Genomic DNA, 19,665 nt, shown 5'->3' with positions numbered 1-19,665 from the left:
AATGTTGTATATTCATGGGGTGAAGTGTTTCATTCTGAGCTACTGGCAGCTTATTTTGAAATATCCAGAAATGAACCTTATTCACTGTAAGGACATGGCAATCATGGCCAGGATGAAGCCTACAGAGGCTGTTCCACCAGAAGACAGTTGAACAGTGAACACTGCATCTCCCACAGGCAACAAGACACCCTCCAGTGAATAACTGCAGAAAGCCTCGCTTAGAGAGGTAGCCTTGGGTCATGGTCGGCGCGCTTTAAGAGGAGGATTTTCTTCATGTAACTGAGTATTCTTGTTAATGAAATCCGTGAAATGATGAAATCAGGCAGGACGTTTATAATAAGTAGATGGGAAGGCTAGACTACATCACATAAACCATAATTACAGCTGTGAGACTCGTTACCACAACACGGAAGCCGAAAGCGTAGGTGGAATGACAAAAAAATACAGATAGAAAAAAGAACCCCAAATGACACTATTAAACACAAACACATGGATACAGCATCTGGCTCACCAAGTCCTTAAACTGTGCATGTCAGGTTGCTTTATATTTGAAAAGGCACCATCCGTGGTCTAACCTGTTCCTTCCCTGACCCTCAGCAGACATGGGATGCTGATTCTTTAGAGGGTTGTTTTGATATTCTTAGTATCGAATCTCTCAGCTTTTCAATAAACTTTTAGTTTCTAAAACTAATGATGCATTTGAGATTATATTTTAATTAATGGCTTGTCTTCTACTGAACATTCTTCTTACTCCTGTCATGTCACCTAAGGGCCCCTTATTTTATTTTTATGGAATTCATGGTACTTTTTAACACCTTCTTATATTCATATTGATTATATCTGCAATTTAAACATCACTAATCTCTTCAACCACTCTTCTCCTGACACTTTTTGTTCAGCTCATCCCTTCCCTGACCTCTCAGAACCCTTAAAACTCAATACAATATTCAGGATGAAACTGGTACACATAAGAACAATTAATACAGTTTTTGTCATGTTATGCACCTCTTTAAATGATTTTATCTGTTTCCACCATTGTCCAGTGTTTGCTCCTCCAGTGGGCCAAAGCTCCATTGGAACAGTACCAGCATTAAACAGCTGCTTTGCTGCTTCTGTTTTGACTTCATTTATGAGTATTTCCTCATAATTTTGAGGAATTGATGCACAATGAACACTTCACTTTGCTTAAACTTTATGTGAAGTTCCTCACACCCCAATGAGAGGAAAAACTGCAAAACTTGTCTTTAAATTACTAAATCTAAAAAGTGAGCAAAAAACTTTATTCACCATCATGGCATCTTATATTGATAACTGTAGTTTATGTGTATTGTATGTTTATATTTTATATTTACTACTTAAGATGCTTTAATATTTATTATTTTATGTTTAAAAGATTTTTTTAATGAGTTTGTAATTTATTTTATTTTTTTTAAGGTTCATGGTTAGAATCAAGAACCCCAAATAAATATTGTAGATTCCTTCCGCACACACAGACCCAAACTCCAATTTCTAACAGATAACTTTCAAGGAGGTTGGCTGAGTTCCCTGCTGGACAGCTTACATGGAAGATGCTGCATTCTGGGGATCTGCCAGCCCTGGGTTTCCACTTCCACTGAGTTTGTGGATTCTAATTCACATTGACCAAACAGCTGCAGCAAGCTCCTCTGCTTGCTGCCTGCTGGCACCTTTGATAGGAGCTATTTGCCCAGTCAGCACAAAGGAACATCCCCTTCTTGCAGCCATTCCAGTTGATCACCCACACTCCCATTCCAAACCTACCCTAAATTGCTCATTTAAGAGTTAAGAGACTGAGTTCTGCAGCTCCTCCCTGTTTGTTCTTCTGAGATATCTGCTCGCAAGCTGTCAGAGATGGTTCTCCCCAACTTTTTATCTCTCTGGAAAAAAAGTGTCTTTTCCAAAGAAACATAAATATCTGTTTGGATGCAAACTCTTAAACTGATACCTGATTCGGACTGAAATAGCTACAAAAGAAGATAGAGAAAGTAATATCAAATAAAAAAAAAAAAAAGAAACCAAAATATTTCTACTTCAAATGTATGATTTTTACTAAACTTGTTTTGCCAGTCTTGGGACACAGTTCACATACAAATCTACAATACTCTGATATTAGCGCTTGAAACATATACAACTGACCTTCTGTTATTATGATGAAGGTGGAACTTGGTTAGTATTTTATGGTTCTGCAGTTAAAGATATAGCTATGATGAACTTTCTAAAACTGACAATGAGATCTATGCCTTCTCCTAAAATTGACAAACTTCATCTTAACGTGTCACAAATCAATTCTTTTATCTATAGCCCTAATCACTATCTTCAAAGCTCTGTAAATGGCTTCCATCAACCCTGCCTCACATACTTTTCAAATCACAGCTTTAGAGCAATGTATTTAATTCTTCTTAGAAAAAGAAAAATCAAATCCTGTCAAGGATGGAAACCAGAACATCCTGCAAATCAACTTAAGCTTTCTGCACAGCAGCAGTTACATTGGGCCAAGATCCCAGGTGTCTCAGTCCTTATGTTGGCCGCTGTTCCTGCAGCAGAGTCCATTTTCCATGCTCTTTCTCACTCTCTAACCACTACAGCTGCTGTCTGAAAAGCACTGACAGTAGAGCTGGGAAGCTACAAGCCATGAAGATTTCAAAACTTCTCTTAAATCCTGGCATTCTGAGACTTCGTGCCTGACTACCAAGAGAAGAACACACCCATGACTGAAGAGACTCAACCACACCGACTTCTCAACTTTAGTGAGATTTTTGTCCTGTTCACGTTAGCATCAAACCCATAACACTTCAATATTATAGTACGAATCACCTCTAAAAATACCCAAGTTGAAACCATCACCAAGCAAAACCCAGAAACACAGACAGAACTGGCTACTACTCATCTCAAGACCACTCTAAAAATCTTTAAAAACAACTGTGGACAGAAGGGCTGCCACTCTGCTCATAGCAACATGAATCTCTCTCTACTACACAAATGAAGATCTAGACTTTAATGTATTTTTTCTCCCCAAGAACACAGAGGAACTTAACTACATGTTGCAAACAGACCACTTTCTACAGACACATAGCCATTCTGAATGGATAAAGATGATTACAAACCCATCATGAAGGAAAAGAACAAACCCCTTTTGATGGGAGGGGAAAAAAAGGCACGAAAGGAGGCAGCAGCCAGGAGGCTGAGTCACAATGCAACAAAAAAGACAGGACAACAGTTTTACCCACAAACACAGACATATGCATGTGCTGGCCAGAGCAAGTTTCTAATCCTGGAACAAAATGTCTAATTTAGACCATGTAGAGGAAAACCAGTAACACACAAGGCCACAAATCCCACAAGGATACGTGACACATTACACATACACATCTATTTTCTATGACATCAGATGCCTTCAAAGTCAAGATAACTGTTTGAATTGGTTTATGCTAGGGCAAACAGCTTGGCAATTCACATACAGTATTTATCAAAAAATGTAACTGCTGTCATATCACATAGGCAAGTAATGAAATGACCACATCACAGTAATAATAGGGCCCAACTGTATTTCTTAGTAAAAATACAGAAAAATTGAATTCTACACTTTTGCAAGAGCAATGGCTCCTTCTTCCTTGTATTTTTAGAACGTGAAATTTCAGATATACAGAAAAAAACAAATATACACAAAACAATGAAATACTGGAATGTGCATTTCCCCAAAGACAAATAATAAAAATAAATCCATGTAATGCCCAGCACAACGTTTGGAGTCAAGTAGTCTGAAAAGTCACTAAAAGAAACATCAGGGCCTTATGTTCAAGCAAACTTAAGTCAAATATACAAAACCTTGACATTTGTTAGGTCAAGGCCAAGTTTGATTTTTTTTAAGAGTTGTTGAAACTATAGGAAATATTTACTTTTTCACATATTTAAGGCAATTTGAAATTATACCTTTTTATATACCTTTTCCTTATCCAGTATTACTGTTGATGTCTGCATGTGTTCACATGCCCTGAAGTTACCATTTGAAGTACAGAAGAGCAGAAGAAAAGCACAGTAATTCGAGTTATAGGTATATTTAATTTTTTTTTCCTTTTAATTTCCAATGGAAAGATTAGTGTGTTTTCTGAAGTATATACACTTATGATCAACTTGGACAAAGAAAATACCAAAACCAGACCTTCAATACTGCAGTTGTGTATTTGGAGTCTTAGCCAGTTAATGTCTAAATATGTGCATCTCCTGAACATACAATAAATTTCAATTACTTATAAAACTATATCTGCAGAGGGTGGGCTTCGGACCCTTTCACAAATTCTGGCCTTGAATCAAAAAATTTTAAAAGTAAAACATATATTTTGCCAAAATGCCTCACAGTTTCATTCTAACACGCTAAGAAAACAATGACAAGAAAACTGCAAGGAATAAAAAACTTAAAGACAGACACACGTGAAACAGTAAGAGAAAATTTATACTTAAAGGGGAAATACCAATTATTCCATAACCTTATACATTCAGTTCTGAGAGATAAAAGTAAAGGACTTAGTGTGTTTTTCAATCAAAGTAGAATGGGTCATTACCTTAAAATATTTATATCCTGCTTTTTCTGTATAATGCAGCTTATGTAATAAAAATGAAGGAAATGGCAAAGGTTCATGAAACCTGCTCTACTGTTTTTCTAAGCCTGCATATATGACTGCTTTCATTTTTTTGTAACAGAAGTAAAATGCTGAGGATACTTCTTTTTGTGAAAAACAATTACATGGCAATTATTTGGAAACTCATTAATTAGTGCACATGGAGTAGAAAACTGGACTGAATATTTGCTCAGGTCTAATTTAATCACTATTCACATCAAGTGTAACTTCCAGAAAACTTACTGGGAACACAATAGGATCAATATACAGCTTTCAGCTCTAAAAGATTGTTAACAAACAAGAAAGAGGCATCTGAAGGACTATTTACAGTGCATTACACTGCACTTGAAAATATTTGTTTTCCAGCTCAAGGAAAATGAGCCAAACCTTCACATCAAAATGCCACTTGTAATCCAGTGCAAGTACATTTTACCTGCATGTATATTCACTAGAAGTTGTATTTATTACTTTATTGCAGCATGGATAAGATGGCCTCCACAGAATAAAAGAGAAATCAACATGATGGGCACAATATAGATTGGAGTAGATCAATTTACGGAGAAATCAGTTTGAAAGTCTCTGATGACCATTGCAATGGAAAACAATGACTTCGGAAAGAAATGAGGGAGCAAATATAATTCATGTTATCAATAAATGTGTGGGTGAACTAAGATGTATATTGGTTTTAAAACCAAGGTCATCAACTTCATCATGTGACTTGGGTGTGAGCAGCATAACCAAATGTCTCAATATTAGGGTTTCCTCAAAGGTGAGAAACCACCTGTCTGTTGAACCATTGGTTCCCCAAGCACTAAATCCACAGGAACAGCAGCACAAAACCAGGACTCTGAATTCAGCAAAGAACCCATTAAAGTAGATTAATGACCTACATAGATGTTTTAGTTTCCACCTCCCCATTTAGTGGGAGCATTATTGGCTTTGGGGATGGGCAGACAGATATTTTTCACATTTACATTATGTTTTAAATATATTTTGAAGGATGTCACTACATTCACACTTACAGAAACGTAAGGGTATATTTACTATTCTTTTCCCTGTAAGATTTATGTATATTTGGAAGTGTTATCAGTAACAACCTGAAAAAATACAAAACCACACATGCTTCATGTATGGTAAGGCTGTGCTTGTCATGAAGCAAGTATGTTTGTTTTTCAGAGTCTGGTTCAAGATGGCTTCAGCTCCGTAACTACAAGTAAGCGCTTGCAGTGTTCCACTTTAATTACTGTATATTGTCATAGTTGTGAATAGTGACAAAATGTAATCAGTAGTTCAGTTTCTAATCTAATGCTTAGTCTGATAAAACACTCAAAACCACTGAAGACATGAACTTCCATTTCTGCACACTGGAAATGCAAAACACACTGATGAACGACCCCTCTTACCTCCCTCCCAAAGATACTAGATACAGTGGATGTTATAAAGTGAGACAGATGAGTACTATAGGATGGTAGCAACAACTTTTCCTACCTGATTTTCTGATTTTAAAAACTGCTAAAATACACATGTAGATCAGTAGTACATAAGAAGCACACAACACAAACTATTGACATGAGACCTTACAGGACACTTACAGGAGCAGGAGTAAAAAAATCCCAGCCTTAGAGAAGACATCACTTTTGTCTCAAATACCAACATCTTACAATTAATAGATCCTGAACTGATTCAAGCTTTATGCCACTTTCTCAGTCTCAGTAGAAAAGCTCATTAAAACAAGACAACCAAAATCAAGACGAAGATATAGTAAAAGGGGAAGCTTAAATGTCAAGCTCTGACTCTAAGTAAGGAAGTGTCCAGTGTTGGAATCACTGAAATGAGGCACACAGTTAAAAGGCAGGCCTGTGCAGGATGAGGGCACAAATCTATAGCAACACACTCAACTAACTAGTACCTTTTCCTCAAGTATAAAGAACCTAGAAGCACAGCCTGAACTCATGCCTGGTCACAGAAGACACTCTTTAGAATAGAGTTGTTATATGCATGCACTGGAATCTGCTAGGCACTAAACCCTTTAAAAAAATTGGATTTATCTATAGTCTGAAATGAATTTTTCCATCTTAAAATATGCATCTAATTATAAATTTCATCCTTTTTATATATGTATAAATTTGAGCCATAGAAACTAGGAATAGATCTGCATTTAGAAGTCTTAATGAAATTTTACATGTATCTGTGGAATAGAGATATTTGTAGTTGGCACTAAATCATAACCATATGGCCAGAATAATCAGTAACATACAAGTGCTTATGCTAGTTATCCTCTTAAAGTCTATAGGTAATTTTATCACTAGGCGGTGAGAAATGAATGCATTTATCTTGCAGTCATGAAGCTGAGGTCCTTTGGTTAGCTACCCTGAGAATGAATTACAAATTTAGTTAACAGCATCTAGGCCAATATTGTAATGTCAGTGTAGGCTTATATCTGAGGTTCTATATTTTTCAATCAATTTGGATCTCCCATGTTGATAAGGATTAAGACAAAACCAAATTTGTCTCATTCAAGTTTTACAATAGATGAACAGAACACAGAACTGGAAGGGAAATGGAGGTTAACAGTCCACCACCCTCATCCTCATTCCAAAACGCCTCCTGACTAATGTCAAACAAACATTATTCTTTAACACCTTCTAGGATGGAAAATCTGGAGCCTTCCCCAGATGATCTACTTTCCTAGCTGTATTTTCCTTGTTACATTTCTTAGACAAACAAACAAACAAACATTACCTGCATTTTCACAGGTGATGAAACAGTGACAAGATAGTGATGTGACTTGCTTGACATCACACATAAGAATGGCAGATACAGGAATCTAACACCTTATTCTCAAACTATCTTATTGTATTACAATGTACTCCATGATCTTCATCCTTAGACATTCTAAAGTCCCCTGCATATTATGGGTTGGCTCATACCCATTACTATTTTACAGTCATCTTTCAGGTGTAACATAGCAAGTGTTTAAAAGCAGTTCAACGCTGCTTTATGTGGCAGAAGATTATTCTATGGAATCTGGAGGGAAACAAAACATACATGGGAAAACATAACTACTCCAGTACGGAATTTAATTGGAACAATCTTTAAAGTTACAGTAATCTAGTTAATCTAAAGTATTAAAAAAATAACAGTAATATGAAAGGTAGTTCTCCAAGTGCTCTTAATACAATGTAGGTTGAGATAATTGGCACCAACTCAGAAAATACTATTGCCTGTTCAAGTGCCACCTCAGTTGCTTCAGTATCTGCACCATTCTTGGATTTTCATGAAAAGTAAAGAGGCTCTGTTCTGTTTAGCTTGTAATACACATCTAGCCTACACCCAAAAGTGGGATAAGAGTATCTTTACTGCTTTAACACATTTAGTATGTAGTCTAGGCAACATAAAAGAAAACAAACTATAAATAAAGAGGTACATAAATTCTTAAACTAGAGCTAGAGGGGAGAGAAGAGATGGGACTTGCTTTCAAGATGCTACTCCCTCTCTCTACTATTTCAAGAGATTAATAAAGATATTACAAGGAAGGGAAGCAAGGGAAAGGGAGAAGTTTGCAAGACAAAGGAAGGAAATTAAGTACCTGTAATTTGTCAGAGACAAAGCAGAAAGTTTGTGTGCACATGCGAACAGGTTATGCTGTTAGCAAATTCCAGTGATAAGTTATATACATCAAGACTATAAAAAGTATGTGGAAAAGACAAAAGCCTATTAGATCCCAGGAGCGAAAGGTAGAAGAAGTTGATTGTGGGGTTTTCTCCCCGAGGGCGAGCAGAGTGTCAACAGTCTTTCGAATGTGACGAATATCCGACTGCAGGATGTCATACGGAGAGCAGAGGTCAGCCTATCCCGAAGGGCAGCCATTAGAACAGAAAAAAACAGTGCATAAAATTAAAAAGACAAAAATGGAAAGATAGATAAATTATCACAATAGTCTAGCATAAACTGTAGGAATAGTTTCCTCCTAGCATTCCTTTACTTACTAGACATCCAAGACTTCTTTTACCTCCTCTAAATAGCGAGGCTATCATATAGTATCAAAAATGTTAAGGTAGAAGGGTTCAGGCCTTCAAATCCTGCCAAAATTATGCCCAGATTCACAAGGGTGAGGAGATGCATGTGATGCACTTATGACACTGGGATCTGCATACCTTTGTCCATCTGGGCATTATTTAAATGTTTAAATGGAACCAGTTGTAAAAAATCTAACTTAAATCATAGCAAACAGTGGGTTAGAAAGCTGTTAAAAGCACAAGCAGCAGCAGCAGCAATATGAAGACTCAAGAAAAAGTACTTTAAGAAACTGTTAGAAGTATGCAAAATTCTCTAACATAATAACCTAAAACTTGGTATTCAAATACCATCTTAAATGATACCCCGGGATGGAAACTGAAAATGTCAATGTAGCACTAACTATAGTTAATTTTAATAACGTACCTAAACTGAAGAATTTGACACTAAATTCCTTAAGTAGCATTTTAAGTTATCAGCAGGTTAGACTCCCAGATATTTTTTAAAAAGTTATCAGTGACTTCATGTAGCAATTTAGCTATATAAAATGAAATGCAAAATGTAATGTCAATACACACACAATATTTTACATTAAAATCAAACCAACCAATAACTAGTACTTTCAAAATGCACTTTTAAGATATACCATTTTACATTGCAAAGGAGGCCTTACTATCAATAAAGATGGTGAATACTTACTGAATGAAATTATATCGAAGAAAGAAAGAGATCCCCTGTTTCAGAGGAACACTATGTTTCTTTAGTAGCTTTTCAGTCTGACAACACAACCAATAAAAACGTGGAAATTCAGATGTCCAGTTTCTGTTAGTGCAAATTTTCAAGGTCTAATTGGCAATAAATTAAACTTTAAAATATTTAGAAGGCCCTTCTACCTGCAAGTCAGAACTGGCATTCATACACATTGAAAAAAGTGAAGTGACATCTTTTTTCCCTTTTTTTTGCTTACCACGACTGGTTCTAGCCTTAATGGGAGTTAAAAGCATCAACATTTTCATTCTGTTTTTGTTACTTATGCAAGTAGATACACAGAGGGGGAAACCACCCTGCCTAGCAATGACACTGCTATTTTTACAGTCATTTTGCAGAATTTTTTCAACTCAAAATTCCAGTGCGTTAATAAACTTCAATGAGATTGTATTTGGCTTTTTCTGAAAGGGTGAAAACTCAGAACAAACATGCTGGTCATGTTTAAAAATGGGAGCGGACTAGTACTGTATTTGAGAAACACAAACTGCTTACCAGAGAAACTAGTTTCAAGGCAAACAAACTACTCAAGACTCAACTATAACACATTACACTTTTATCAAAACCACCAATAAATCCAACAAATGCTGCATTAATTTTAAAATAGCATACAATTCCCACTTGTTGCAAATATATCCCCAAAATAAACATCTAAGATACACTGAACTTAAAGTTTGGACATTTATTTTTTTAATATAAAGTTAAAACAAGGACTTTTTTTTTTTTGGTCAAAAAACCCCCCAACCTTCTACCAACTAACAAACCAACAGTCCCTACTGCAGCCAAATGGAAAAGGAAGTAATTTCAGAGTGAGAGAATGAGAGCTGGTAACAGGTTGAATTTTTACAGAGGCTGAAGAACTTGTTAACCAGAGATTAACCTACTAAGCAGTATACAGAAGCCAAAGCATACAAAAACAGCCAACACATGCAGAAGAAACTTCTTATGGGAACTGCCATTCTGTGGTTTAGTGAAATTCAGTGAAACCTGGGGAAGCCTCAGAAATGTCTGATCTTTTTTGTTTATTTTTGTGTGTTCTGTGACAATGGATAGTTTGGTGTTACACTCACACCTTGCTAAGGAAAATGTTTATATTGTATGTATTTTAATTCTGTAATGTAACTCCAGATTAAAAAGAAAAATACAGCCTTTCAGTAAAGGTGAACAAATTTCCACTGAAGTTATTTTATGGACACTGTGAAATTAAAATACCGAACTAAAACGTGACCTCACGAAATACTGAAAAGCACAAGACCACCACCGAAAGTCTTGATAATAACCAACCACCCATCCATCACAAGCACTGCCTTTCTCATTTAGGAGACTCAAATTATTATACATAAGAACTAAAAAGATACATATACTTAAGTTATTACATTTATGGACTGACTTTTTATGTCCATAAAGGGCATGATAAAATCATACAGATGCTAAAATCATGCAGGCAGAATAAATACAGTAAGACAGAAATGGAATGACAAAAACATAACCAGCTTTTTGTGGGCACAAACCACCCTCATTCTACATGCTCCTGCAGCGACTGTGGGAAAACACAGCATTTTGAAACCAACTTCCTCAAATTTTGACTCTGGTAAAAAAAGTCAAGAGTAAGTTTGCAGAAGTGCATTAAAGAATGAAGTCTGTAGTGCATGTGCCCAAACACAAATGAAAGAAACCTCAGAATTATGCTTTCAGCACTCTAACTGAAAACAAACGGAACCACTTAACTCCATACTGTTGGCCAAATAGTATGCATTACCGAGTCCAGAACGAAAGGGTGGAGAAGGAAGTCATACCTGATAAAACTTACTGCAACTTCATGCATGTCTCATGATGAAACTATGGAGAAGTAACTGATTATGTGAATTGATCAGAAAGCAGGCATAAGTGAAAATATACCTTGCATTAAACTGAGAAACATGTGATTACCAGCTGAACAACTAACAGGTGGATAGAACATAAAACACTTGACACTCTCTGCTTGTTTGCTTCTTTTACTTTGTTCTGTCATCTTTAGCATACCAAAGTCTTTTTTTTTTTTTTTTCCTGTTTTACTTATTCCTACACTAACACAAATCAGACTGATTTTACAGTAATTCTGACTGACATTGCAACATAGTGTACCTAGTTTTCAGGAGCAGGTGAGATGCAGTGATAGCTCCTGTTTGCAGGACTTGGAAGTCATAAGAAGGGGCACAGCCAAGCATTTTGTAGTATGAATCATCATGTGATCAGAGATTCAAAAAAGCCATTTTTTCCCCATCACATTCCTTTCTGTTCAGTATGTGTACACCAAGTAGCTCACTGAAAATCTGAGAGATGTAGCAGAAGTCTCTCATTCCCACCTGAGAAATGGCTTGTCCCACTACATCATGCTGTACCAGTACTGCTATGCTGGAACACAGAAGCTCAATAAACCTACTGTAACAACCAGCTGTGAAAGATATCATTTTATCACTACCTTTTATCAACATAAATTGCAATTCTAGTATTTCTTTTTTGACAAAATACTTAGAAGGTTCTATTTTGAATATGCCATATTTGATGATAATTGAGAACTAGAAGAAATGCAGACCAAAACTGGTAACTTTTGCCTTTCCAGTAGCATAATGCACTTACAGCTTCATTTTGGTCTAAATCTCACTTGTAATAAAGTACCATTCAGCCCACCACAAATCAGTTGTATTTTCCTTTTGACAGGAATATTTAACATTACTGAAATGCATAATAAAAACACTCTGTAATATGGATTGTGAAGAATAACAGTTCCCAAGTTTGAAAGCTAAAGCTTTAAGTTACTGATTTGCAGGCTGAAATAGGAAAGTCTACTTTTTTGCTACCAGTATGAATACTGATTCTAATGTGGTAACTGACAAGCTGAAGAAATGCATATGAATATTCTTGACCTTATTTACATATACTGTTGCTGGGTTTATGAAAGAGCAGTCAAAACCAAAATACTTCCATAACTTTACATACATACTCATGTGATAAAAATGATCAGCGGAGACTGAGTTATCAATCATTACCTTTGGGATGAGATATCACTTAGGAAGAGTAAAACTGCATTAGAACTGGCACATTTGATGCTTTGGAGGCCATACTTACAAAGAGAAGTAAATCAAAAAAGTAGCTCTATTTTTTAAACCCAGAAAGTGTGAAAGGGTGGGTGCAATACAGGTGGACTGGGTAAGTATTACAGGTTGTGTCAGTAGCAGGTTCGTATGACATTAACAACCTACTCCAGTGAAAGGCACCATTCAAGTACTGCTTGTCATTCTGAAAAATGCAGTAGGATGGGCACCCCCTACTTACCACACATCTACTGCCATTTGCTCATTCAATCTGTATCAGCCAAAAGGTAGGAGTGTTTGTCATTCTATTGCTATTACAGAGAAGATTAGTCAATTTGACAGTTTTAATTAACAGTGTAAAATGAAGTCATCTTTTTTAGGTGACAAAGATTGGGCTTTTTCTATCAGATACCTCCCAAGGGGCACAGCAGACATTTTCTGAATCTTCAAGCTTTCAGATGCTTACCTGCCACCATCCCTTTTACATATTGAACAAAATCTTTCTTGGGTCTCAAAAAAATGATCATTTACAAAGATCTCTGATTAGGCTCCACAGGAAAAATTAGTGTCCAGTTTTGCCACAAGCTGACTGTCCTACAATTCTCATTCTTTTGATAGCCTGCTGCTGTAGTAAGAGCCTTGCTATTTAGTTTCTTATTAAAAGGTCAGAGTTGTATGCTTAAAACATTCCTTTTGCATATGATCAGGAGAATCATATGGCCATTAAAGCAATTTCAACATGTCACACATTGTACCAAAATTCTCACCTGGCAAGTACTGGCTTTCAGAATCATCTATGTGTCAGGTCATTATAAAAGAGATGCTCACGTTCTTGAATTTTGTATTTGTGATTCTTTGCTGACTCTCATGACACATATGGATATAGATGCCAATTGCATTTTTTTTTTCCCACACTTGGAAGAAGTTCCCCAGGATCGTTCTGGGGAAAGTAGTTTTGACCCAAGAATTGAATGTTGAAAGCCACAGAAGTAAGGGACCATGCACATTAGCACATCTAGGTAATTACTTGGCTATTTTTTTTGTTTCATTTTACATTATTTGACAGGATGTCATTCTAAACCTGTGGAGTTCAGGAAACAGTATGTAGTCCGTTCCATTCCACAACTAACTGAAACCAAAGCAACAGCAACTATGAAAATTTTAAACCCTTAAAGAAAACCAAACAATCGAAAACCAAACCCATGCAGCAGAATTTCAAGTTCATTCTCAGGAAATAAGCATGGACAGAAGTATCACAGAAAAGCCTAATACCTATGGGTGCTGGGATCCAGAAGTGGAACCTATCACTTTCCCATAAGATGCTTAGGGAAAAATTCCCTGCATTCCTCTGGTTTGTCCAGAGATAGTTAGGCAATGTACAATTCATCAATCTGAAGCAACATGAAGCACACCATCTGTAATTCTTTAAAAACTTCGACAATACGCATCCAAATTTGCTATCATACAACTTTGTATTCCTAATACATGTCCTTCCAACACACAGCAAAGTTCTATCATCTACCAGCTAGTTCACAACATGAAGGATTTTCACAATATATAGCAAACATACACACTCGCAAAGTACCAACAGCTAATCAAAAAGAACATCCTCAGAGTACTTCAAACCTATCATAAATTTACAAGCCATTCATTTAATGTTTGAGTGAATGCATTTTTACCTTCAAGAGAAGTTAATGCTTATTTAGATTTATAAGTGTAATTAAGTTTATAAGTTGGATCTGGCCTTGTGCTTAAGGCTCTGCACAACTTGGCAACAAATATACTTTAATAAAATTAAAATAAAATCCTAAAAAATGTCTATACTAATTTCAGTAAAAGCATTAAAGATGAGGGGTAATAAGTATATAAAAATGTCTATTCACAGAAAACAAAAAGAGATTTTTCCAGAAAGCTGACTGGTAAAAATCAAAAATAAACATTTGGAGTAAAAGCTTAGCTTACCCATCTTAAATACAGCACTGCAAGGATCTTTGTAAATATCTCTGTTCTATTTCCATTTCTGAAAGATCTCTTGACAACAATAAAAACAGCTCTTGGCCTTTTCTTCCCCAATAGACTATATCCAGAAAAGTCTGACTTGTATTATAATTCACTGAATAATTTATGATGCATTAGAAGACAATGAATTTTGGGGCAGCTTAACAAACACTCCATGTCTACAAGCCCACAGCACAGAGATTTTGATCATCTTTGAAGTAAATTTTTCCCTTTAACTTGAAATCATTCTAACATAATAAATTACATAATTACAAAGACTACATCAACCATTACAACTTAGAAGTTAGCCCGTTACGCTGAATTCTCAAATTAAATTTATGAAGAACCGTTCATTGGAGGTGTAAGATAAAGTCGTCCCCTCAAAATCCCTACAAATAGCAAAAATTATGTTACTTCTGCTGTTTTCAAAATCTGCTAAAATATAACTTTAATAGAAAGAACTCAAACAGGAATTCTTTCCCAATGTGAAATCCTGGCATTACCATCTGCTCCCAAGGGGGCGGTCGGGAGATACACGCAAGATATCCTTTTGTTTCAGCATTCTTGAAACGCAGACTAAAAAGAACTCAGTCTTCATTATACTGTCATATTTAAGCGACAGTGAAAATACATCATGCGGTTTTCATGTATTCAGATTAAAAAGACCTTTTATAGCAGTTTTACCATCTTTCGAGGGTAATGTATTTGAAATTAACTTTTTCTTAATAGGCACTTCTAGCCCATAAGGAAATTTTTGAATTATTCCTGATGCAACTCCAGAATTCAATAGTTACGGTATTTTTCCTTATTAATACGAGAATAAATTATATGATTATGCCGCCATCCTTAAATGAAAAACATAAAACATCAAGCACTGCAATTTCCCTGTTTCAAACTTCTGAAACACTTATATCCACATTATAGAACCTTACTCCTATATACTTTCCATACTTAACACACAGACAATGGTTTTCTTCACATCACTGCAGCAGTACTTCAGTACAAGAGATGAGCATATTATTAGTCACTTTTCCAAGGCATACAATACTTAATATTGAAAAAAAAAAGAAAGTCAATAATTAAAAAGCATGGAGCCCATATTCTAAAAGCACCAGGTAAAAATGCAGTTATGTTGTATAAGAAACAAAATTAGTAGACTTTTGCCTAATTACATATTACCTCATTAATTACCTTTTCCATCCCAAAGATAAGGAAGGGATAATACCAAATCACTAATTTAAGAAAAAAGTTGCAATTTTTAAGTGCTATGACATAAGCCACATAAATGCACTAAACTAGGATTAAAGCAAATCATTCAGATCAATTTTTTAAATTACATCTTTATCACTGAAAAATTGTAGTTCATAAAGTTATCCTTCAGAATTTAAAGTAATCCCTGTGTTTTGCATTTTTGAACATCTAGAAATGACAGACTTAAATTACCTCTGGTATTCCCAGTTTTCTACATGCATCCAGAAAGTTTTCCACGTTTCTCCTGCATTTGGCCATGCTAAGTTTAGGCTGTAAAAGCAAATAAAAATAAGTTTATGGCAAAAGAAGTAAAAAACATTTATTCAGTCAATTCACTTATTGCATTATTCTTATACCGATGAGAACATGAATTTCCATATTTCTTCTTAAAACAATGCACGAAATTCTGCTCAACTTGTTTCTCTACTACTGTTAAAACATCATGCCTACAAACAAAATCTGAGTGCACACATTGTGGATACCATGTGCTTTTACTTAGTTGTTAAAATCACAAGCATGTTTAGATCACAAACTAGATATGAATAAGATCCTACTTGTTCACATCTACCTTGTGAGGTTCTAAAACTTTCCTCTTACAATGACTTGTGATAGACAATGTTGATTTTCTGGACAGCAAGTAAACTGATGAAGGATTTCAGCATACATTATGGAGAAGCCACTTAACTGTAATTAACAGGCTCTCTTTAAATTTTTTATGTACTCACAAATGTATAGTAACTGTACACAATTTTAATTGTCTCTGAAGAAGAAATCTCCTATTACTGTAGAATTTCATGTACTTCCATAATTTGTCTCACTCAGGACTATTTAACTAAATACTTACAGAAATATCATGCTACTAAAAACTCACCAAAAACAACTCATCATTTTACTTTTTCAGTGCAAGATGTGAAACAATGGCATTTCCAGAGTGTCCACTTAAACTAAGAATTCACTATAGTAGCAGGGATTTTAAAGAACTAATTTTCTAGGCTAAAGTAATTTGAAGGATGTTTCATGAAAGAGAACACCATCAATATAAAGTTGAAACAAAATGAAAATGGATTTTAAGTATTTGCTTTTTGCTATAGAAAACATCACAAGGTGTTTATAAACAAACAAACAAAAAAAAAACACACAACAAAACTTAAGGTTTTACCCCAAAAATTCAAGTTTGCATATTTTAGCAATGTCGTAATTTTACCAAAGACAGAAGTAAGCTAAAATCAAGGAACAGCAAAAGAAATTCCACTGAAGTATCTGAGAAAATGTCTTTTTCTTAACATCTATCTTCTTGGAAGTGCTTATAGATTGCTCAAAAATCCACATGCTATTCTCAGAATCGAGTATCAGGCTGCACATGGCAAATTTTTACCAATGTGTATGTTAAAAAGGAAAAGGCGGATAGTCTAAAAACATACAAAACGTCTTCAGAACCAGACCGGTAACAGAAATCCAAAACAATGATATGTCCAAGAAAGAGACATCAATAAACAGAGAAAACACTAAGAAAATTAAGTTTTGAGAAATGAACACGCATAGATTACATTGAAACACTTATATCATGAAATAATCAGGTACATAGGTTTGGCAAGCCAACATTAAATCACTACAGTGCATCCTTCTATTCCATTCTGTTTGGAGATAAAAGGAATAATTTCTACATTTAACCCAACAGGAAAAACATGCTAATAGGTCTTTTAATAATGTGACAATTGCTAAGCCAAATATTAATGAAGTTAACCTCATATTTTTTCAATTTACAAACAACAGGTTAATTTCCTTTTAAAAAGAGTCTCCCAGATTAAAACCTTGCAATCACAGAATTCCATACTGTACTGAACAAAACGGCTCTTATGAGGAAAAAAAAAATCTGATCTGTTGATAAATCAGAAAGAGGCAGAATAATTTTATTCACTTATAGATGTGTACGTATACACACACGCTATATATATATATATATATATATATGATACATTTTGCCCCTAACAGCAAAGAACATTCACTGAACAGCAACCTGGTTTACATAACCAAATATACTTTGGAAATAAAACAGTAATTTTTAAAAATTTCCTCTTTTCCTCCCCCCCAAACGCAACAAGAAACATCTAACTTACTACTGCTGGTGAAGGTACGTGAATACTTGCTACAGACCGAGGACGAACATGATTTACTAAATGGCAGAGAACTACACCATCCATCAAAGCAGATCCCAGGTCTTCAGGCAAACAAATCTTTAGTCTTGTTTCAATGTTCTGCAAATGAAGAATACAAGCGCACTTTAATACAGAAATGGATGAAGGGGAAAAAAGAAACTGAATATATATTCTCAACTTCTCATATGCTGTAGACACACAGCCAGTTTGGGGGTTTTGGTTCACTGAGGACCATACTTCCTTTACATAACTTATTCTTTAAAAAAAAAAAAACCAAAACCCTAACCTCCTCTACCATATGTTTGTCACTGAATTATGTAAATGTCTTTAAAACAATTAAAGATTTCAAATGCTGCTTTCATAATATGCATTTTTATACATACATATGAAAATAATATAAGCATGCAATTAGCCAAGTGATTGCACTACATGTGGCTCCTTCCTTTCACCATTCCCTCAAGTCTTCTACTTATTCATCTCAAATTTTCTTTATCATTCAGCACTTTGAATCAGAACTACGCTGTGTTAAGCACTGCACAAGCAGAGAGTAAACAGCAATCTTTAACTACTACCCTAAAAATTACTTAGGAAGCATTAGAGCGATCAGAAACGGAGGTAAGGTAAGGTAAAACATTCAGATTTAAATGAGAAATTTTGGGTAATTGTTAAGCAAAACTGAAGTTTCACTGAATAGAAATACTGCAAAATAAAATACTCAAAATATTCCAGGAAAAAAACCTATAATAAGATTGTTATATATGATGAGTTTCCTAAATTGTGCTCCAATCTCGAACACTATACTTAGCGATAACTCTTAGTTTAACTTTCAGGAGATAATTACTTCCATTATCTTAAAACAGATATTTCTTATTCCTAGTTGAACCTCCTTAATGCCAGTACTCTCTATTAATACATTACCTCAATCTATGCTACGTGTTTTAGACAAAAATAGATCCTTCTCTTTAGAATCAAAGGAGAGTGTAGGTAGAAAGGCATTTCTGAAGGTAACCTGGTCTAACAAATTTGAATTGAGATCAGAGCCTTGGCTAAGTTAAGCTCTGGATATCTGCAAGGAAGGAGATCCTACATCATCTCTAGGAAACCTTGCCCAGTGTTTCATCAACCTTATTGCAAAGTATTTTCCCTTTATAGCTACTTGTAATTTATTTCTCTGTAATTTCTGCCACTACCTCTCACTCTTTGACTGTGAATCTTTGAAAAGCCTGACTTTATTTTCTCTGTTATTACCTGGGAGGCAGCTGAGGACAAACATATGATATTCTAAACACTATCTTTTCCACCCTAAAGAAATTCAGCTCTTCTTCCTCATACATCCTTTGCTTGGGTGCCCTTACCATGAAGTAACCTCCACTGAACTCACTCTGGGGTTTCATTATATTTTCCCAGGTTTTCTTTTACTATACACCATAGTCAAGTAGTCACATATATAGTCTCACAAAAGCCAAACAGGGGAGTGCATCACGTGCACTAATATAATGTTTTTTTTTCCCACCTTGGATTAATTTGTAGATTACATAACATTTTTGGTATATGAGAGGTACAGAATGAACACATTTTGAGACTTTTTTCCAAATCTGTTACAAACATGTTTATATAAATTAATGAATTAAAAATTCCTTCTTTTAATACACTGATTTACTTGTTGGGAAACTACTTAGTATTGATCAGGGTGCACCTTTTTTTTTTTTTCAATGAGTACAGCATACCTTCAACACTAGTTCAATGCCATTTCCTGTTAAGAGTTCATGG

At 35.2% G+C, this 19,665-nt stretch overlaps 1 protein-coding gene across 4 annotated transcripts in view; it reads right to left on the bottom strand.

Annotated features, from left to right (window-relative positions):
* LRCH1 (leucine rich repeats and calponin homology domain containing 1) overlaps positions 1–19,665 on the bottom strand; it is a 123,634-nt gene that overhangs the window by 2,941 nt on the left and 101,028 nt on the right. For 3 of the 4 annotated variants that reach the window (XM_080612862.1, XM_080612863.1, XM_080612865.1), the window contains 2 exons: positions 17,857–17,994; positions 15,932–16,009 (listed from right to left, as the gene is read on the bottom strand). In XM_080612862.1, the coding sequence (XP_080468988.1) occupies positions 15,932–16,009; positions 17,857–17,994 (216 nt within the window). Of the gene's footprint in view, positions 1–14,795; positions 14,878–15,931; positions 16,010–17,856; positions 17,995–19,665 lie in introns of those variants that run through there. The other variant, XM_080612864.1, reaches the window with a different exon arrangement.

This window comes from Psittacula echo (genome assembly GCF_963264785.1).
Source record: "Psittacula echo genome assembly, chromosome: 3".
Lineage (NCBI taxonomy): Eukaryota > Metazoa > Chordata > Aves > Psittaciformes > Psittacidae > Psittacula > Psittacula echo.
This window is presented reverse-complemented; position numbering and strand designations above follow the sequence as displayed.